Raw genomic sequence first — 18,364 nt, forward strand, 5'->3', positions numbered from 1 at the left:
CAGACACAAGGTTTGCAGAAGAGCGCTTCCTTGGCACCAGCGGACATTTTTTCTTAAATTAATTAGTGCTTTGGGGGAGCACAGTCTGGATCGGACCCACTTTGGCGAGCAAACCCAGGTAGCTTTCCACACCTTCCCCCCACCCCACATGTGCTATTTGCAAGACAAAGAAAAGTGCAGCATCAAAGCACACACTGAGGCAACCTGTGATCTAACTCTCATCTCAGGTGAGCGTAAAGAGTTCTTGGAATAACTTAAAAAGGTTGAGACGAAAGCAGTCAATATTACAATGTAATTGTCCTAACCAATGGTGAGGCCACACCTGGAGCACTGTGTCCAGTTTAGGTCACCACATCTCAAAAAGGACATAGTGGAACTGGAAAAGGTGCAGAAGAGAGTGACCAAAACAATGACTGGGGTGGGGTACCGCCCTTAACAGCTTAACCGCCCTTAATGGTTACAGCATTTGGGGCTCTTCAGCTTAGAGAGAAGGTGGGCCCAATCTTATCCAATTTTCCAGTTCTGGTGCAGTTGAGCCAGTGGGGTGTGTGCTGTGTCTTGTAGTGGAGGGGCAGTCACTGGGGCTTCTCAAGGTATGGGAACATCTGTTTCCTTACCATGGGGCTGCATTGTGGCTTCACCACAGCTGGAAAGTTGGATAGGATTGGGCCCCGTGTCTCTCTCACCCGACCTGAGGGGGGACATCATTCTTGCATAAAATGATGCAGGGGATGGATAGAGGGATGCTCTGTTCCCTCTCACACAACACCAGAACTAGGGGGGACATCCACAAAAATGGAATGTTGGGAGACTCTGAGCAGACAAAAGGAACTATTTCTTGACCCAACATCTCATCCATCTGTGGAACTCCTTGCCACAGCATGTTGTGATGGCACCTACCCTAGATGTCTTTTAAAGGAAATAGTACAGATTTCTGGAGGAAAATATCACAGCTTATAAACCAGGAGAAGAAGGCTATCTCTGAATGGCAGGTGCAAAGGGGTGGCCACAGGATACAGGGATCATGTTGTTTTATGTGCTCCTGGAGGCACCTGTGAGATGCAGGAAGCTGGACGAGGTGGGCCTGGGCCTGATCCAGCAGGGCTCTTCTTGTGTTCTTAATCAAGAAACAGAAGCAGCAAGAAGCTCTCCATAGGGTAGGCTCCTCCCACTAAGGGCCACTTGCCGAAGTTCCATCAGTCACTCACGAAAACAAAGAGAGTAAACACAGGCAGCAGCCATGCATTTTCTTCCAGCAGGAGGTTGTCTGGCATCAACGGAATGGCCCCCGGGCAGTACTTGAGGGCTCTGGATGACCCAAACTGCCCATCAGTAGTCTAGGGAGAACAGCAGGGAGCAGCCCAGGGGAAGGGAGCAGGCAAGCAGGTCCAGCAATCACGGCTGCCTCTGCACACCTGGCGGGTCTCTGTGCAGCACAAACCAGATTCTCTCAGCTGCTGCCTGGCAGCGCTGGGCCCACCTCAGGGTCAACCCCATGAATAGCAAGAGCCCTCTGGAGTGGGCTGTGCCTGGAGCCGTTTGTGGGTTGTCTGCCACACTGGACAGCATCTTAGCCTAGCCCCAGAACTGGGTGAGAACGGAAGTGCTGAAAACAGGACCCTCCTGGCCGAGGAGCAGCTGTAGCCACAAGGAGGCAATGCCTGCTTCCGCCAGAGGTGTTCCAAAGGTGGCTTTTGGAGCATTTGCAGTCAACACCTTGCTTCAAATGTCATTGCGCACTTTCCTGATGAAAGTTCATCAACTATCTGAGCGGGTTACCCAGGCGGGTTCTGGAGCGGCAGCCGTACTTGAGTCGATCAGACCAGGCCACGGTGGTCCCTGCTCTAGTGACTTCAAGACTCCGGTTACTGTGATGTACTCTACATGGGGCTGCCCTTAAAGACAGTGCAGAAGAGAAGCTGCAATTTGTGCGGAATGCGATGGCCTGGGCGGTTACTGGTGCTAGGCGCTGCTTCAAGCAACTGCACTGGCTGCCCATTCGCTTCTGGGACCAACTCAAGGTGCTGGTTCTGACCTTTAAAGCCCTTCACGGTTTGGGTCCAGGTCATCTGAGGGACCGCCTTCCCCCTTACATTCCCGCCCACCCTCTTAGGGCATCTCAGGGGGCTCTCCCACAAGTGCCGCCACTGTCCCAAGTCAGAGGGATGGCAGTACGAGGGCAGGCCTTCCCTGTAGTGGCACCTCAATTGTGGAACTCCCTGTCCCTCCTCTCATGATTTTCCAACGAGGACTTTGTTCCATCCTCCTTTTGGGTGATGGTGATGGGCTGTCTGTCCCCTGTGCCTCTGTAGCAGGGCCTTGTCCTCCTCCAGTGGTTTTATTGTTTTTATTATGGTTTTATTTACTGTTTTTCTATACTGCATATTTTAATTGGGAATTGCAAGCCACCTTGGGCATGTGCTCCAGTGGGGATACATCTTTGAAACAAACAAACATTTGCTTAGAGTTCAGTGGGTTTACTTCCAACTAAATGTGTAGAGGACTGCAGTGTAAGGTTAGAGTCCTGCACTCTTACTAAGGAGTAAGCCCCATGGAAAGGATGGAATTTCTTTCTGCATAGGATCAGGGTGCTGTGAAAATGCTTCATTCCCTGTCAGTTCTGACCAACTGGCCCTGACCGCTCCGCAGAGGGCCCCAGAAGCCCTGTGCCTGAACAGGCCCCTGCCTGTCACACCAGAGACATCACTGGCTGCAGGCAGCCCAGCATCTGAATGTGCCTCCTTTTCCTCACACGCACGATTTCACACACCCATCTGAGAAGGCGCAAGTGTGCCCAGCAGACAGGGAAACAACAGCATTGGCCACATGAACAACTCCCCCCCCCCAATCCGCTGCTGCCATGAAAGCTCCATCTGCCCTGGGGGGGATCAGAGGAACGCTGCAGACAGGCAGAGCTGTGCGCAGGCAGAAAGCCCTGGAATCAGCCCCCGAATGTTAATGGGCAAACAGCTGAGAAGCAGCCTCCTGACTGGAGGGCGACTCTGCTCGGACTCAGGCAGCTGAAAGGCTGCTGGGTCACATCTGCCCCCCTTGCAGCAGGTGGGGGAAGCTTTTGGATCCCCAGGGATGCTGCTGCTTGGCGGGGGGGGGGGAGCTGACTTGTCTCTGGTCCTGCCTGCAGAATAGTCAGGCCAAGCCAGGATTTTGTACCTGGTGGGGAAGGCAACTCATGGCCTGCAGCAGGAGGCTGGTGTGTCCCTGTTCGCACCTTCCAAAGGTCTTGCCAAAGGCTTAACCTTGGTCTGAAAGCTGCTCCAACTCCAGCGCCCACCTCTGTGGCTCAGCCTCTGGCCCGGCTTGCATGACCCAGAGCACCCTGCGTGGTGGCTGGAAGCGTGTGGGATCCAGCAGTTCATTGCTAGAACTGCCCTTCCCAGACTGGGGGGAGGGGCTTCTAGAGGAGGAAGCACCACCTTCTCCTGGACCCCAAGGAAAAGAGAACGGCGAGGCTGGCAGGGGCTTTCTCCCCTGAAGTGCCCCGCACGGGGCTCCCCGTGGCACCTCCTACTGCCGCCGCGAGGATTTCTCCGAAGGCGTCCCATGTGCTGACCCCTCCCTCCCCGCAGGGCTGGCTGGGCAGAGGCTGAGCGCCGTGGCCAGAAACAGCGCGGGGCCGCTGCTGCCTCTCTGCCGCCCCGCTTCCGGAGTGGGGAGCTGCTCCGCCCCACGGCGCGCCCCCCTCGACTGCCGAAGGCGGGCAGGAGCCGGGCTGGCCGGGCGGGCGGGCGCTGCAGGGAAGCCCCGAGGCCGCTCAGGACTCCTGGCGGCCCCCCCCGCCTCAGCGCTGCTCGGCTGCTCCGCGGGGGCCGCCCTGGGAGGCGGGACGGAGGCGCGGGCTCCGCGGGGGCGAGCGAGAGGGCAGGAGCCCCGCGGCCCAGCGCTCCCCGGCCGGGCCGCCCCGCCTCCCGAGACCAGTCTCCATGGCAACCGAGGCGCTTATGTAAGCGGCACCCAGCTGGCCGGGGCCCCTCGACGCCCCGCCCGGCGCGGCTCTGGGCTCCGGCCGGGGGCCTTCGCGCCCGCCCTGCAGGCCGTGCCCGCGGCGGGACCGCCCAGGAGGCGAGGCCGGGCCGGGCAGATCCCTGCGGGAACTGACTGCCTGCCGCGGCTCCGGAGCCGGACGCTGAAAGTGCTGCTCAGAGGGCCCTGGCCAACCACCCTGCTCTGCCCCGCCTACCTCACAGGGGTGTTGTGAGGGCAGGAGGGGAGACACAGAGCTGCCTTCAGCGCGGTGGCGTAGCTGGAGGGGGGCGGCCAAGCGGCCCTCCCTTCGGAAGGTGTTTGCTACAGAACCTGAACAGCCCCTCCCCCAGTTCTCCTGGTGTGTGGGGACACTCACAGGCACACAGGAGGTGCAGAACTTTGGTTTCCCAGTGACGTTTCCCATGATTGCAGAGGAAAGGACTGGAAGCCTAGGATGGATTTTAGAAGAGAACAAAAGACGCTGATGATGCACTAGGGCAGGGGTGTCCAAAGTTTTTGGCAGGAGGGCCACATCATCTCTCTGACACTGTGTCGGGGGCCGGGGAAAAATTTTACATTTAAAATTTGAATAAATTTACATAAGTTTACATAAATGAATATATTAAAGATGAACTTATATGAATGAATGAATGAATGAAGGTCTTGCAATAACTCAAGACCTATAAAAGGCCTGAGGGCTTTTCCCCTGAGGGCTGGGGATAAGAATAGGCCCTCAGTTTGGCTGTACTTGTCGTAAGAGGCAACTGAACAGCCACCGGGTAGATGGGACTCGTCAGCCTGCGAAGGCAGCTCATCTGAGAGAAGGAAAACTCTGATCCCAAACCTCCACTGCCTTGTGGCTACAGCCAGTTATGGAAAAGGCTTCAGGAGTCAACCTCGAGGCAAAATCCGCAGCCGGAGTCCCTGAGGCAGTTCATGGCTGAACACAGTCACGTTCTGGCAACACTTATGATGCCGCTGGAACCAACCGTATTGGCCTCTGCCTTTCCTTTGGACCATTTCAGCGACGTGGAGAGGAGCGATTTGCTGCATGGGTAACAGCCTATCCTCCATACCTACTTTACCCAGGCTTTGCGCACTGGAGAGGACACTGTTCCAGAACACTATTCAAAGCGCGATACCAGAGTCTTCCGAGACTGAAGGATGCCAACAATAAAAGGCCTTGCACAAAGCAAGGTTGGCCTTGCTGCTGCATCACTGACGTGAAACAGCAAGCAGTGGAGGAAGCCCTCACCCCACAGCTCACACAAGAAGTCAAACAGTTGCCCTCATGCTGAGAGCAGTTGCGTCGGGCCAGTGTGGGCTCCAACAAATCTCTGGAGGGCCAGAGGCTCATTGGAGACTGGGGGCTCCCCGAGGGCCGCATTGAGAGGCCTCGAGGGCCACATGTAGCCTCAGGGCTGGGGTTTGGGCACCCCTGCACTAGGGAGGAAAGTGAGACTCCGAGGCAGGTGGCAAAAGCCACAGCTCTGCAGAGTCGCAGTGAGTGAGGGGCACTCCGTAGGTGTTCCTCAAACTGGCAGAGTCCAAACTCCAAGGATGGGCCTTAGGATGCCAGCAAGGCAGAGAAGGAAGCCCAGAGTGGGGTTGTGTGTCAACAGGAGCTCCTCCTGGCTCACCTCTGTCGTGCCTTGTCACCTGAATTCTCCACTCACTGACAGATATCAGTCTGGGGGGAGCAGATAAATCAGCTCCAAAGAACAAGCAGCTTGTCATTGTTCTGCTGGTGGAAGCTGGTCTGTTGGGAATCTGTCCACAGCAGTGTTTCCCAACTGGGGGTCAAGACCCCTCAGGGCAATGGGAAACGTCTTCCCCTTCAGGGGAGTGTGACTTGGCGGTGATGGCACTTCCGGGTTTGTACTGCTGCTAAGTAAAAAGCAGTTTGGGGGCTCATCTCCAATGGTGGCTGGAGACACCACCAAACCCTGGTTCTCACTGCCATCGCTGCAGACCGGTAATCCCCCAACCCCGTTTCTAAAACTTTGGTGGTGGCAGCAGAGGCAGTGCAAGCCTGGAAACACTATTGCTGCCATCACTGCCAAGTTGCCACCCCAATCATGACCCCACCACAGGGAGTTCCCTGACCTTCAAGTAAAGGTTGCGAACTGCTGGCTTACAGAAGCAGAGGGTGCTCGGCCTGTCAAGCTTATGATCGTTGAAGGGGGGCACAGCATTTCTCTCTGGGCACTGAACCGGGGACCCGCCCCAGAAGCAAGGAAGCCCCCCAAATGGGAATACTCCATTAATTCCCTCACCAAAGGCTACTGAAAAAACTCCACAGTCACGGAATTAGAGGACAGGTCCTCTCGTGGATTGAGAACTGGTTGGAGGCCAGGAAGCAGAGAGTGGGTGTCAATGGGCAATTTTCATAAGGGAGAGAGGTGAAAAGCGGTGTGCCCCAAGGATCTGTCCTGGGACCGGTGCTTTTCAACCTCTTCATAAATGACCTGGAGACAGGGTTGAGCAGTGAAGTGGCTAAGTTTGCAGACGACACCAAACTTTTCCGAGTGGTAAAGACCAGAAGTGATTGTGAGGAGCTCCAGAAGGATCTCTCCAGACTGGCAGAATGGGCAGCAAAATGGCAGATGCGCTTCAATGTCAGTAAGTGTAAAGTCATGCACATTGGGGCAAAAAATCAAAACTTTAGATATAGGCTGATGGGTTCTGAGCTGTCTGTGACAGAACAGGAGAGAGATCTTGGGGTGGTGGTGGACAGGTCAATGAAAGTGTCGACCCAATGTGCGGCGGCAGTGAAGAAGGCCAATTCTATGCTTGGGATCATTAGGAAGGGTATTGAGAACAAAATGGCTAGTATTATAATGCCGTTGTACAAATCTATGGTAAGGCCACACCTGGAGTATTGTGTCCAGTTCTGGTCGCCACATCTCAAAAAAGACATAGTGGAAATGGAAAAGGTGCAAAAGAGAGCGACTAAGCTGATTACGGGGCTGGGGCATCTTCCTTATGAGGAAAGGCTACGGCGTTTGGGCCTCTTCAGCCTAGAAAAGAGACGCTTGAGGGGGGACATGATTGATACATACAAAATTATGCAGGGGATGGACAGAGTGGATAGGGGGATGCTCTTTACACTCTCACATAATACCAGAACCAGGGGACGTCCACTAAAATTCAGTGTTGGGTGGGTTAGGACAGACAAAAGAAAATATTTCTTTACTCAGCGTGTGGTCGGTCTGTGGAACTCCTTGCCACAGGATGTGGTGCTGGCGTCTAGCCTAGACGCCTTTAAAAGGGGATTGGACAAGTTTCTGGAGGAAAAATCCATTATGGGGTACAAGCCATGATGTGTATGCGCAACCTCCTGATTTTAGAAATGGGTTATGTCAGAATGCCAGATGTAGGGGAGGGCACCAGGATGAGGTCTCTTGTTATCTGGTGTGCTCCCTGGGGCATTTGGTGGGCCGCTGTGAGATACAGGAAGCTGGACTAGATGGGCCTATGGCCTGATCCAGTGGGGCTGTTCTTATGTTCTTAATTACCCTCCTCACCCCAGCAATGTCTTTTCTAATGGCTTCCTGGAGACAGGGAGCCATCAGCTATTTCATTTTCTCTGTAAACTGCTTTGTGAATTTTCATTGGAAAGTGTTATATAAATAGCATTTACAATAATAATAAACCCTTCACTGAAATGTCCATTTCACCCTGGATCCCCTTCCTCAACTGGCTTCAGCCTGTAGGGGCGGAGGGATGTGCCACATGCCTGCTTCAGCTGGGCCACAGGAAGGGGCCTTGCCACCTGCAGGTCTGCCCTGAGGGAAGGACGCCACACCCACGTCCCTGACCAAAGGCTGCCTTCCCAGCCGTGCAGCCCAGTGTAGCAGGCCTCCAGCACACTCGGGGTCTGTGCTATCTCCAAGCCAGCCTTTCCTAAGCCACAGCTACAGCACCCGGAACCTTCCACCTGTGCACACAAATGGCAGGAAATGACACTTCACTCCTAGCCAAGGAGCTGAGATCAGTAAAGAGGCGGAAGATTCCTTCCTGTGCACTTCCTGCTGCCTAGTTTCAAAGGGAGGCTAGTAGGAGTGCAGGGGAAGCCGATCTGCCTTTTGGAAGACAAGGGCACAAAACAGAGCCCTAGTAGCTCAGTAGAGCAGTGGTTCTCAAACTGGTGGGTCGCAACCAACCAGTTTGTGTAATGCTTCCCCCGTCCCTTTAAGGAGTGGGAGAAGAGGAGGGATGCATGACCCACATGGCCCACCAGTTTGAGAACCGCTGCTCTACTGAACTATTAGGGCTCCGTTTTGTGTCCTTGCCTTCCAAAAGGCAGCTTGGCTTCCCCTGCACTCCTACTAGCTAAGGGGGGGTGCTCTGCACTTCCTTTCAGAAGGCAGGGCTGCAGCAGGCGCGGGGAGCCCTGCATAGCGCTCCCGGAGGCTTGGAACTCTCACTAAAAGCAGGCTCAAAGCACTTCCGTTTTGCAGCAGATGCTTTGCGCCTGCTTTTAGCAAAAATTCCAAGCCTCGCTGTGGAGGGCTGTAGCCTGCTGCAGTCCTGCCTTCTGAAAGTAAGTGCAAAGCACCCCCCTTAGCTGCCCTAGCCCCTCCCCCACAGGAGGAAGTAAAACTCCCTCTAAGTTTGAGAACCATGCAGTAGAGGCAAATGCTGGTGACTGCAAAGCACAAGGGGGCTGAAAAATTATGCCTCCATTTTTCTCCCCGACAGGTGTGATGCTGGTTCCATCTTCTCTGCATGCTGGCAAGAGCCAAGGCAGAGCACAAGCTCCAGGGCACATTTCCTGCCCACTCCTAAAGTGTCACAGCCCAATCCTATCCACACTCCTATTCCTGGGAGTAAGCCCCATTGAATCCGCAAACCTGTTGTCAACCTCATCTTGATGACTATGGGCAGGGCTGCGAGTTGACCAAATGGGTCTGCAGGCCACATTTGGACCACACACATCTGGCTTGTTCCACACACACCTGCCCTAAAACAAGATTTCACCAGAGATGCCAGCTCACCGCTGCCTCCTCTGGTCCCGGCTTTCAGGCAGGCCTTTCCCCTTTTCCAGGCCCCCCCCCCGAAGCTGTGAGGGCTTGAGTAAGCCCACCAGGGCCTCCTGCGTGCAGAGCAGTCCCATAACCTCCCGTCCCCTGCACATCAGCTGAGCCACAGCCTCATTTTGTTTACCAAAGGCACTCCCAGGAAACACCTGCCCTTTCTTTTCATGAAAACTGCAAGGCAGACCCCCTAAGGTGGCTTGTCTTCTCTTCAGGTTGCCTGCCTGCCCCAGTAATCCAGGGATGGAAATGGGCTCAGAGCTGGAAGCAGGAGGGGGCAAAGGTTAAGAGCTCACTCCCTCACATCACAGCCTGTCCACAGTCCCTCTATCCCCATTCCCCTCTCCATGGTTCCTGTTTCGGGGCATCACACACATGACTTCACAGCACATGGTTAGAGATGTAAACGTTACTGAGCCATTGGGGAACAGTGATCATGCTGCGATCCGTTTTGACATGCACGTTGGGGGAAGAATACCAGGCAAATCTCTAACAAAAACCCTTGACTTCCGACGGGCGGACTTCCCTAAAATGAGGAGGCTGGTTAGAAGGAGGTTGAAAGGGAGGGTAAAAAGAGTCCAGTCTCTCCAGAGTGCATGGAGGCTGCTTAAAACAACAGTAATAGAGGCCCAGCAGAGGTGTATACCGCAAAGAAAGAAGGGTTCCACTAAATCCAGGAGGGTGCCCACATGGCTAACCAGCCAAGTTAAAGAGGCTGTGAAGGGCAAGGAAGCTTCCTTCCGTAAATGGAAGACTTGCCCTAATGAGGAGAATAAAAAGGAACATAAACGGTGGCAAAAGAAATGTAAGAAGGTGATATGGGAGGCCAAGCGAGACTATGAGGAACGCATGGCCGGCAACATTAAGGGGAATAATAAAAGCTTCTTCAAATATGTTAGAAGCAGGAAACCCGCCAGAGAAGCGGTTGGCCCTCTGGATGGTGAGGGAGGGAAAGGGGAGATAAAAGGAGACTTAGAGATGGCAGAGAAATTAAATGAGTTCTTTGCATCTGTCTTCACGACAGAAGACCTCGGGCAGATACCGCTGCCCGAACGGCCCCTCCTGACCGAGGATTTAAGTCAGATAGAGGTTGAAAGAGAAGATGTTTCAGACCTCATTGGTAAATTAAAGATCAATAAGTCACCGGGCCCTGATGGCATCCACCCAAGAGTTATTAAGGAATTGAAGAATGAAGTTGCAGATCTCTTGACTAAGGTATGCAACCTGTCCCTCAAAACGGCCACGGTGCCAGAAGATTGGAGGATAGCAAATGTCACGCCTATTTTTAAAAAGGGAAAGAGGGGGGACCCGGGAAACTATAGGCCGGTCAGCCTAACATCCATACCGGGTAAGATGGTGGAATGCCTCATCAAAGATAGGATCTCAAAACACAGACGAACAGGGCTTGCTGAAGGAGAGTCAGCATGGCTTCTGTAAGGGTAAGTCTTGCCTCACGAACCTTACAGAATTCTTTGAAAAGGTCAACAGGCATGTGGATGCGGGAGAACCCGTGGACATTATATATCTGGACTTTCAGAAGGCGTTTGACACGGTCCCTCACCAAAGGCTACTGAAAAAACTCCACAGTCACGGAATTAGAGGACAGGTCCTCTCGTGGATTGAGAACTGGTTGGAGGCCAGGAAGCAGAGAGTGGGTATCAATGGGCAATTTTCACAATGGAGAGAGGTGAAAAGCAGTGTGCCCCAAGGATCTGTCCTGGGACCGGTGCTTTTCAACCTCTTCATAAATGACCTGGAGACAGGGTTGAGCAGTGAAGTGGCTAAGTTTGCAGACGACACCAAACTTTTCCGAGTGGTGAAGACCAGAAGTGATTGTGAGGAGCTCCAGAAGGATCTCTCCAGACTGGCAGAATGGGCAGCAAAATGGCAGATGCGCTTCAATGTCAGTAAGTGTAAAGTCATGCACATTGGGGCAAAAAATCAAAACTTCACATATAGGCTGATGGGTTCTGAGCTGTCTGTGACAGATCAGGAGAGAGATCTTGGGGTGGTGGTGGACAGGTCGATGAAAGTGTCGACCCAATGTGCGGCGACAGTGAAAAAGGCCAATTCTATGCTTGGGATCATTAGGAAGGGTACTGAGAGCAAAACGGCTAGTATTATAATGCTGTTGTACAAATCTATGGTAAGGCCACACCTGGAGTATTGTGTCCAGTTCTGGTCACCGCATCTCAAAAAGAACATCGTGGAAATGGAAAAGGTGCAAAAGAGAGCGACTAAGATGATTACGGGGCTGGGGCACCTTCCTTATGAGGAAAGGCTACGGAGTTTGGGCCTCTTCAGCCTAGAAAAGAGACGCCTGAGGGGGGACATGATTGAGACATGCAAAATTATGCAGGGGATGGATAGAGTGGATAGGGAGATGCTCTTTACACTCTCACATAACACCAGAACCAGGGGACATCCACTAAAATTGAGTGTTGGGCGGGTTAGGACAGACAAAAGAAAATAATTCTTTACTCAGCGTGTGATTGGTCTGTGGAACTCCTTGCCACAGGATGTGGTGACAGCATCTGGCCTGGATTTCTTTAAAAGGGGATTGGACAGGTTTCTGGAGGAAAAGTCCATCATGATGTGTATGTCCATCCTCCTGGTTTTAGAAGTGCGTTACCTCAGAATGCCAGAAGCAAGGGAGGGCACCAGGATGCAGGTCTCTTGTAGTCTTGTGTGCTCCCTGGGGCATTTGGTGGGCCGCTGTGAGATACAGGAAGCTGGATTAGATGGGCCTATGGCCTGATCCAGTGGGGCTGTTCTTATGTTCACATGCAGTGAGGCTTTGGGCTGCTCAAAGGCTGCCTTGTGGTAGGTTTGATCAATGGCAAGTGGGAAAGACGAGCATCCCAGGTGTTGCCCTTTGACTGAATGATTCATATCAGGAAGGGCTGCATGCGTCTCATGAAGATCCCACAGTGATCTTCCAAAGGGTCCCTGCTGGCCATCCGGGTCTGCTCCTCATGAGATGGGCAGCACTGCAGCTCTGCCTGAGGGGAAGTCCTGGGACAAAGACAGAGGGCAGCCTCAGGGTCGGCCCTTGTTCGACTCCAGCCACAGATGAAAGAGGCAAGAGTTGCACAGGGTCTGTTTGGACAACCTGATCACTGCCCACGTTCACCAGCCCTGAAGCTTCCCATGTCCCCTGCCAGTTAATCACCTGCGGTTCCAGCTAGAGCTGCTTGTGGGGCACTGCTTCTCCCCCAGGTGGGTGCTTTCAGCTGGAGAGGCCCCGTCAAGCCCTTGCCTTCATGGGCACACCAGGCAGGTTTCCTGCACGCAGGCAGTCACTGCCAAGACCAGTTAAGACTGCTTGCTTGAATACTGAACATTAATTTCTCAGTAGCAGGCACTGGTGCAAAGAGGCCCTTTGGGAACTGGGGTCTCCAGGCACAGCATGAGAGGCCCAAGTGCCCTTCAGGCAGGAAGGAGTTAAGCACCACTCGCAGTGGGGTCCTGCATGATGGATGAGTCTTGGCTCTGGCTGGGGACCATTTTGCCGCAGAGGGGTGGGAGAAGGTTCCTCCAGAAACTTGACAGCATCCCATTTGTGATCTGCGACACTGGCAGTGGGGCAGTGAGTCTAGAAGAGTGGGGAAGAGCAGCTCCAGGAGTCCTGGGAAGGCCCTTACATAAGAATATAAGAACAGCCCCACTGGAGCAGGCCATAGGCCCATCTAGTCCAGCTTCCTGTATCTCACAGCGGCCCACCAAATGCCCCAGGGAGCACACCAGATAACAAGAGACCTGCAAGGCTTCCTGGGAATTGTAGTTAAGAACATAAGAACAGCCCCACTGGATCAGGCCATAGGCCCATCTAGTCCAGCTTCCTGTATCTCGCAGCGGCCCACCAAATGCCCCAGGGAGCACACCAGATAACAAGAGACCTCATCCTGGTGCCCTCCCTTGCATCTGGCATTCTGACATACCCCATTTCTAAGATCAGGAGGTTGCGCATACACATCACGGCTTGTACCCCGTAATGGATTTTTCCTCCAGAAACTGGTCCAGTCCCCTTTTAAGGCGCCCTTTGTCCTGGGTGCAGAGCCCTTTCCTTCCTGTTCACCTGGGAGACCCTCCAGGCTGGCCATGGAAAGGGCAGCAGAGGTAGTGAGGGGTAAAGGGGCCATCCCTGCTGCAGGAGCTGCGTCAAAGCCCCGGATCCAAATGGCCGGGGTGCTGGGCAGGGAAGAGTGGCTGACTGGAAGGGCTGCTGGGAGTCCTCCTTGGGAAGGCCTTTCATGGACGGGGTCAGGAGGGAAGGAGCAGGGCTGGGGGCAGGCAACCACAGGGGCAGCGAGCGTCTCCACAGAGCAGCGAGGATGGACGTCTCTTCGATCTGCGTTCTCAGTGCTGCCTCCCCAGGGACCGCTCAACATGAACCGGCCTTTTAATTTGCTGCGGTGGCTGGCAAGGCTGGCGGCTGGGCTGCTGGCAGGGAAACAACAGCCCCAGTGCGAAGATCAGATAATCCTCTGATCTGGCGGGGGGGGGGGAGCAGAACATGAATGCAGCAACAAGCTGCATCTCTTCCATCCTCACCGCCAGCAGCCCCCACCTGACTGCCCCACTCTTTGGAGCTCGGAGCTGGGAGAGGGTACAGCTCACCCCACTGAAAGGGCCGCAGACTGTTCCCAGGGAAGGTGCTGTGGCCCCTGTTTCTGGCCTGCTCTGGCCACGTGAGGCTTTCCACAGCCCACACTGCCTGACCAGAGGAACTGCAGGGCCTGGGCAGGGGGACCCAGCAACGACAGCTGCCCCACTCAGCTGCTGACTCTCCTAAGACCCCAGGCGGGCCTGGACGGTTGCCTGCCCTTCCTGGTGTTGGTCAGCAGTGTCAATGGAATGCCCAGGGGTGCTGCCTCCCCTCCCCTGGCCCAGACTATTCCTGCTGCAATGCACAGCCAGCCAGGACCTGTGGAGGCTTGGTCTGGGATTGGTTCCAGCAGCAGAATCAGTGTTCAGGGATCCACTGAACACTTGCAGGAAACAGTCTGATGTTGTCCCTGCCCAATAATCACCACCAGACTGCAGGCCACGTCATGGTCAGTGCGTATGCTGGGGATCCTGTCCTGTGGGTTGCCTCACCTTAGGAGTGAGGCACTTCCCAGGCTTACAGGAAGGAGAAGGCAGTCTGAGTCTCGCCCGCCGGTGGGGAGTGGCCCCAGCCTGTTCCTGGTTTCTGGCCTGTTCCCCAGGAGGTCACCCTGTGGACAGTGCTCCTGACTTGCGACTCCCGCTGGGTGAACTGGCAGGCTCTGACTTCAGCAGGCTGTGGGAGGCCCTTGGCAGGAGGGTGGCGCCAGCATGGGGAAGTAGGTGGGAGACAGGCAACTCCAGCCAGGCAGGTTGCCTCAGGAGGACAAGGGATGCACTACTTGCTATTTGCCCAGCTCTTATTTCAGGCTCCTGTGGGAGCATCTCTCGTCACCACAAGCTGGTGCTTGATTGCGATGGGGCACCTGACTGGTCTCCACTAGCAAGCAGCTTCTGCTGCCCAAGCCTCAGGCATGTTCTTGTGCTTGCTTCCCACAGTTAGGACTTGGGCCCAGCACAACCAGAGCCCCCTCCCACCCGCAGCTGCTCTGTCATCTCCATCACTCTGCCTGCCTCCTCCTTCCTGATGTGGGGACTGGCTCTTGGCCACGCTAGACTGAGAAGGGGAGTTAAAGGCTATGACAGCAACACCCCAAATGCAAGTCCCTCTCCGCCCCCCCAACACACACAAAGCACTCACAGCATTGCACGCCTTAGGCTGGAGGCCCTGCTTTTTCATTTGGTGACGCACGGCCTCATCCGGCTTCCAGTGGGCCCAGCTCCGTTGTAGACAGAGCCCCCTTAGGGAAGAGGCACAGACCTCTCTTCATTTATTTTTCTATGCAAACCCCTTTGTGAACTTTTTGTTGAAAAGAGATGTAGAGCTTATGATGGGGATGATTTCCCTCCTAAGAAAGGTCTCTCTTCTGCAGGTGTGGGAGAGGTGATGTCATGCACTACAGGCTCACACAGGATTAGATCTTGGGAATTTTCCATCTGTTTCCACAAGAACCCAGAACCTGTCCCAGGAAAGAGGGCAGTCCTCAGTGGTAACCATCCATTTACACTGCACACGGCCCCTCACTGACTTGCTTCCTGTCATCTGCACAACAGCTCTATAAGGTTGGTCAGTCTTGAAGCCCAACTCCTTCCCTTCCAGCACGACCCTCTGCTTGCTTCCCTGGAAGCTCAGGAGGCACTGCCAATACGCACCATATATCTGCTAGTATAAATGAGTCACAAGACCAGAGTGCTGCCCGAGTCCAACTTCCTAAATGGGTGTATGGATTCCACGCAGGCTCCAAGACCAGCATTTCTCTCTGAGAATTGAGGATCTGTCACAGTCCTGAAGCCCTGTGAGAACAGCCCAAACAGCTGCTCTGTGACCAAAGACATGCTCCCTTGCGCATGGCAGATGGCTTGGTTTCTGCCTCCACAAATCCTGCCCTTGGGTTGGGGGGTCCCTGTGTTGGCCACTGGGAACCTGAGGCAGGGCATGTGGAGTTCATTGTGGGAACCTGGTCTGTGTCTCAGACAGCCTGTGAACATCCTATCCTGGAGGGATGGCTGCTTCTTGCACATGCTGCTTCCCCCCTGCCCCTTGCAGGGAGCCATCCTGTCATCAGTGGCTGCATCCTGATTCCCACAGGGAGATCATGACAGTGAGCATCTTGTTGCAATGACCATAATGTCGTATCAGTGGTCAGTCACGGCTGGCTGATTGGATACGCAGCATTGAGATAGTGCTGTTGGCTCTCGCGCTACAGTGTTCATGGAGGCAGCTCTGGATGGGTCCTTCAGCCTCTTCTCCTCCTGCAGGGCCCCCTCGACAGTCCCCACAAGCTCCTTGTAGTGCCACAGCTGACCAAGCCCCCGGGGGAAAGAGCTGAGAGGCAGCCAAGACAGGGCCCACCCGCCTGCCTGCCTGCACTGGCCTGGCAAATCTGCCCTGGAACGGAAGCTCACAAGAAGCCTCCAGCCCAAATGAGCAGTGACAGGCAAGGAGACGTTGCACGTTAACCCCAGTGCACAACACACACCACACAGGCACATGCCCACGCAACACAGAGGCTACGCAGCTGCCAGGCTCCTGCAGTAGTTGCCATCCTGCAAACTCTGCTGTAAGGCGCTGCACTCAGCGCCCCCCCCCCCCCGCTTGAGGCAGGTCCAGGAACGAGCTGCGAAGGGAAAAGTGGGGCAGAGGGTTGGAGGCTGCCCGCCCCCCCCCCCGTGAGTCAGCTGGGCTCTGCTTCGCTCCTGCCACCCTGGCACATTCCCATGCAGAGACCTGCAGACCATCTACCCGCACTGTGCCAGCTCTGCCAATGGTGAGGAAGCTGCGCCCCCCCTCCCCGCTGGGGGACAGGGCAGCCTCACCAGCTTCTGGGGCGGCAGCCGCTCCAGGCAGCCCCCGCACCCCCGAGAGCCCCCGCTGAAGCGCGGGGCCGGCAACAGGCTGGGGGCCGCAGGAGGGCTGGGGCCTTTGCAGTGGGGCAGCTCTGCCGCTGGCGCGCCACGCAGCCTGCGGTACCAGCGGCGGGCAAGGCACGAGCCCCGGACCGGCACTTCCAGGCGCCGGAGGGGCTGCCTCCCGCGCGAGCCGCGGGGCGTTCAGCACCACGGACAGCGCCGGGCGCCGGCGGGCTCTTCCCCGCGCCGCGGCATTCCAGCACCTGGACAGCGGCGCGTGCGGCGCTGCGGGACGCCCCTCGCCTACCTTGGCTGGCGCCCCCGTCGCCGTCCTCGCAGTCGGCCAGGTTGTTCAGCATGGCGCCCGCCGCCCGGCGCCCGCCGCGCTGCCTCCGCTCCGCGCCCGCCGCTGCAGTGCAGAGCCCGCCAGCCGCGCCGCGCCGCGCCTCCGCTCAGCGCCTGGCCCGCTTCCCCCGCGCGTCTGCAGTGGGCATCTCCGGCGGAGCGGGGGGAGGAGGGGCGGGAGCCACCTCCGAGGGCAGCGCAGCGCAGCGCAGCTCGGAGCGGCAGAAGGAACTGGGGCACTCGCGGCTGCCTGGCTGGCTGGCTGGCTGGCACTGCGGCTCCCCCCGCGCCTCCGCTGCGCCGACGCGCGCTCGCTGGGCTGCCTCCTCCCCCAGCAGGCGAGCGGCGGAGCCGGGACGGGGCGGACGGGGGGGGCGATCCGTGACGCGTCAGCCTCGGCTGCGTGGACTGCACGCTCGCGATCCGGGCCGGGAACGGAGGGCTGAGAGGCGGGCAGACAGCTTCTGCACGTGCAGGCGCCCCACCCCGCATTCGGCCGTCAGAGGCATGGGGGGGGGAGACCGGGCGCCCGCCCGCCCGCCCCCAAGCCAAGCCCCTCTTGGGCAGGCCAGGCCAGGCCAGACCGCCTGACTCCGGCCCTGGCCCTCGAGACTTCACCTCCTTTGAAGGATTCCACCTAGCCCCCCCCCCCGCCCAGTCCAGGTTCCTGGCAGGGCCCTCAGCGAAGAGGGCAATCCCAGCCCCCTCCCATCCTTCTCGAGGGCGGGAGCTGGAGCCTGCGTGTGGGGGGGCTCAGATCCCACCCTCTGCGAGCGCCCCAGGAATCGTCCGAGCCCTGGTGCTGCTCCTTTGAGCGGGAGTCACAAGCCCCTTCCCACACCCTGGGAGTCCGGGCAGGGCAGGGCGGGTGGGCAGGGGAACACCTGCTTCTCGCAGGAGCCCGGGCAGGCTGGTGGGACAAGGGGCTGCTCTCAAGAGTGCACTGGGAAGTTGGCCTCTGCCCTTCTAAGCAGGGACGCTCTGGGGCCTGCCCTGCCAGCCTCTGCCCCCACAGTCCACTCCTGAATTGGCTCAGCCGTGGGCCGAGCCCCAGCCCAGCGTCCTTCAGGCCACTCGGAATGCCTGCTGCTTGCCCAGGTTGGGGGCAGGCCTGGAGCAGGGCGCGGCCTCCCTCTGCTGACCCTCCCAGCCCTGGGTCCATCCTGGTGGACTGAAGCCTGGGATCCCAACACTGCTCACAGCAGACCGGCTGCTGGCACACGTTAGTTATTCTCGGGCAGCTGTAATTAATTGTGAGCTTCCTCCTGGGTCGTGGCCAGCTGCTCTGCGCTACAGCCGGCTCCCACCACCAACCTCATTCCCTGTTCCTCTGCGGGGGAATATCCCTATTCCCTATTCCTCCAGTGTCCACTGTGCAGCTGGGACAAAGGGGTGGCGGGCAGCAGGATGACTGGTGCACTGGAGCAAAGGGGTCCAAACAAGCCCAGCAGCTGTGAGCTCTTCCTGAGCCTCTGCAAAACTGCAATGGCTGAGCCAGCTTCCACTTGGGGTCTCCCTGGGACCCCGGAGGGATACGC

General features: G+C 56.5%; 1 protein-coding gene across 1 annotated transcript in view; it reads right to left on the reverse strand.

Annotated features, from left to right (window-relative positions):
- SLC12A5 (solute carrier family 12 member 5) overlaps positions 1–16,840 on the reverse strand; it is a 58,477-nt gene extending 41,637 nt beyond the window's left edge. Inside the window, exon 1 of the mRNA XM_066626521.1 lies at positions 16,789–16,840. Within this exon, the coding sequence (XP_066482618.1) occupies positions 16,789–16,840 (52 nt within the window). The remainder of the gene's footprint in view (positions 1–16,788) is intronic.
- Positions 16,841–18,364: the final 1,524 nt, after the last annotated feature.

Source organism: Tiliqua scincoides, chromosome 4 (assembly GCF_035046505.1).
Source record: "Tiliqua scincoides isolate rTilSci1 chromosome 4, rTilSci1.hap2, whole genome shotgun sequence".
In the NCBI taxonomy this organism is placed as follows: Eukaryota; Metazoa; Chordata; class Lepidosauria; order Squamata; family Scincidae; genus Tiliqua; species Tiliqua scincoides.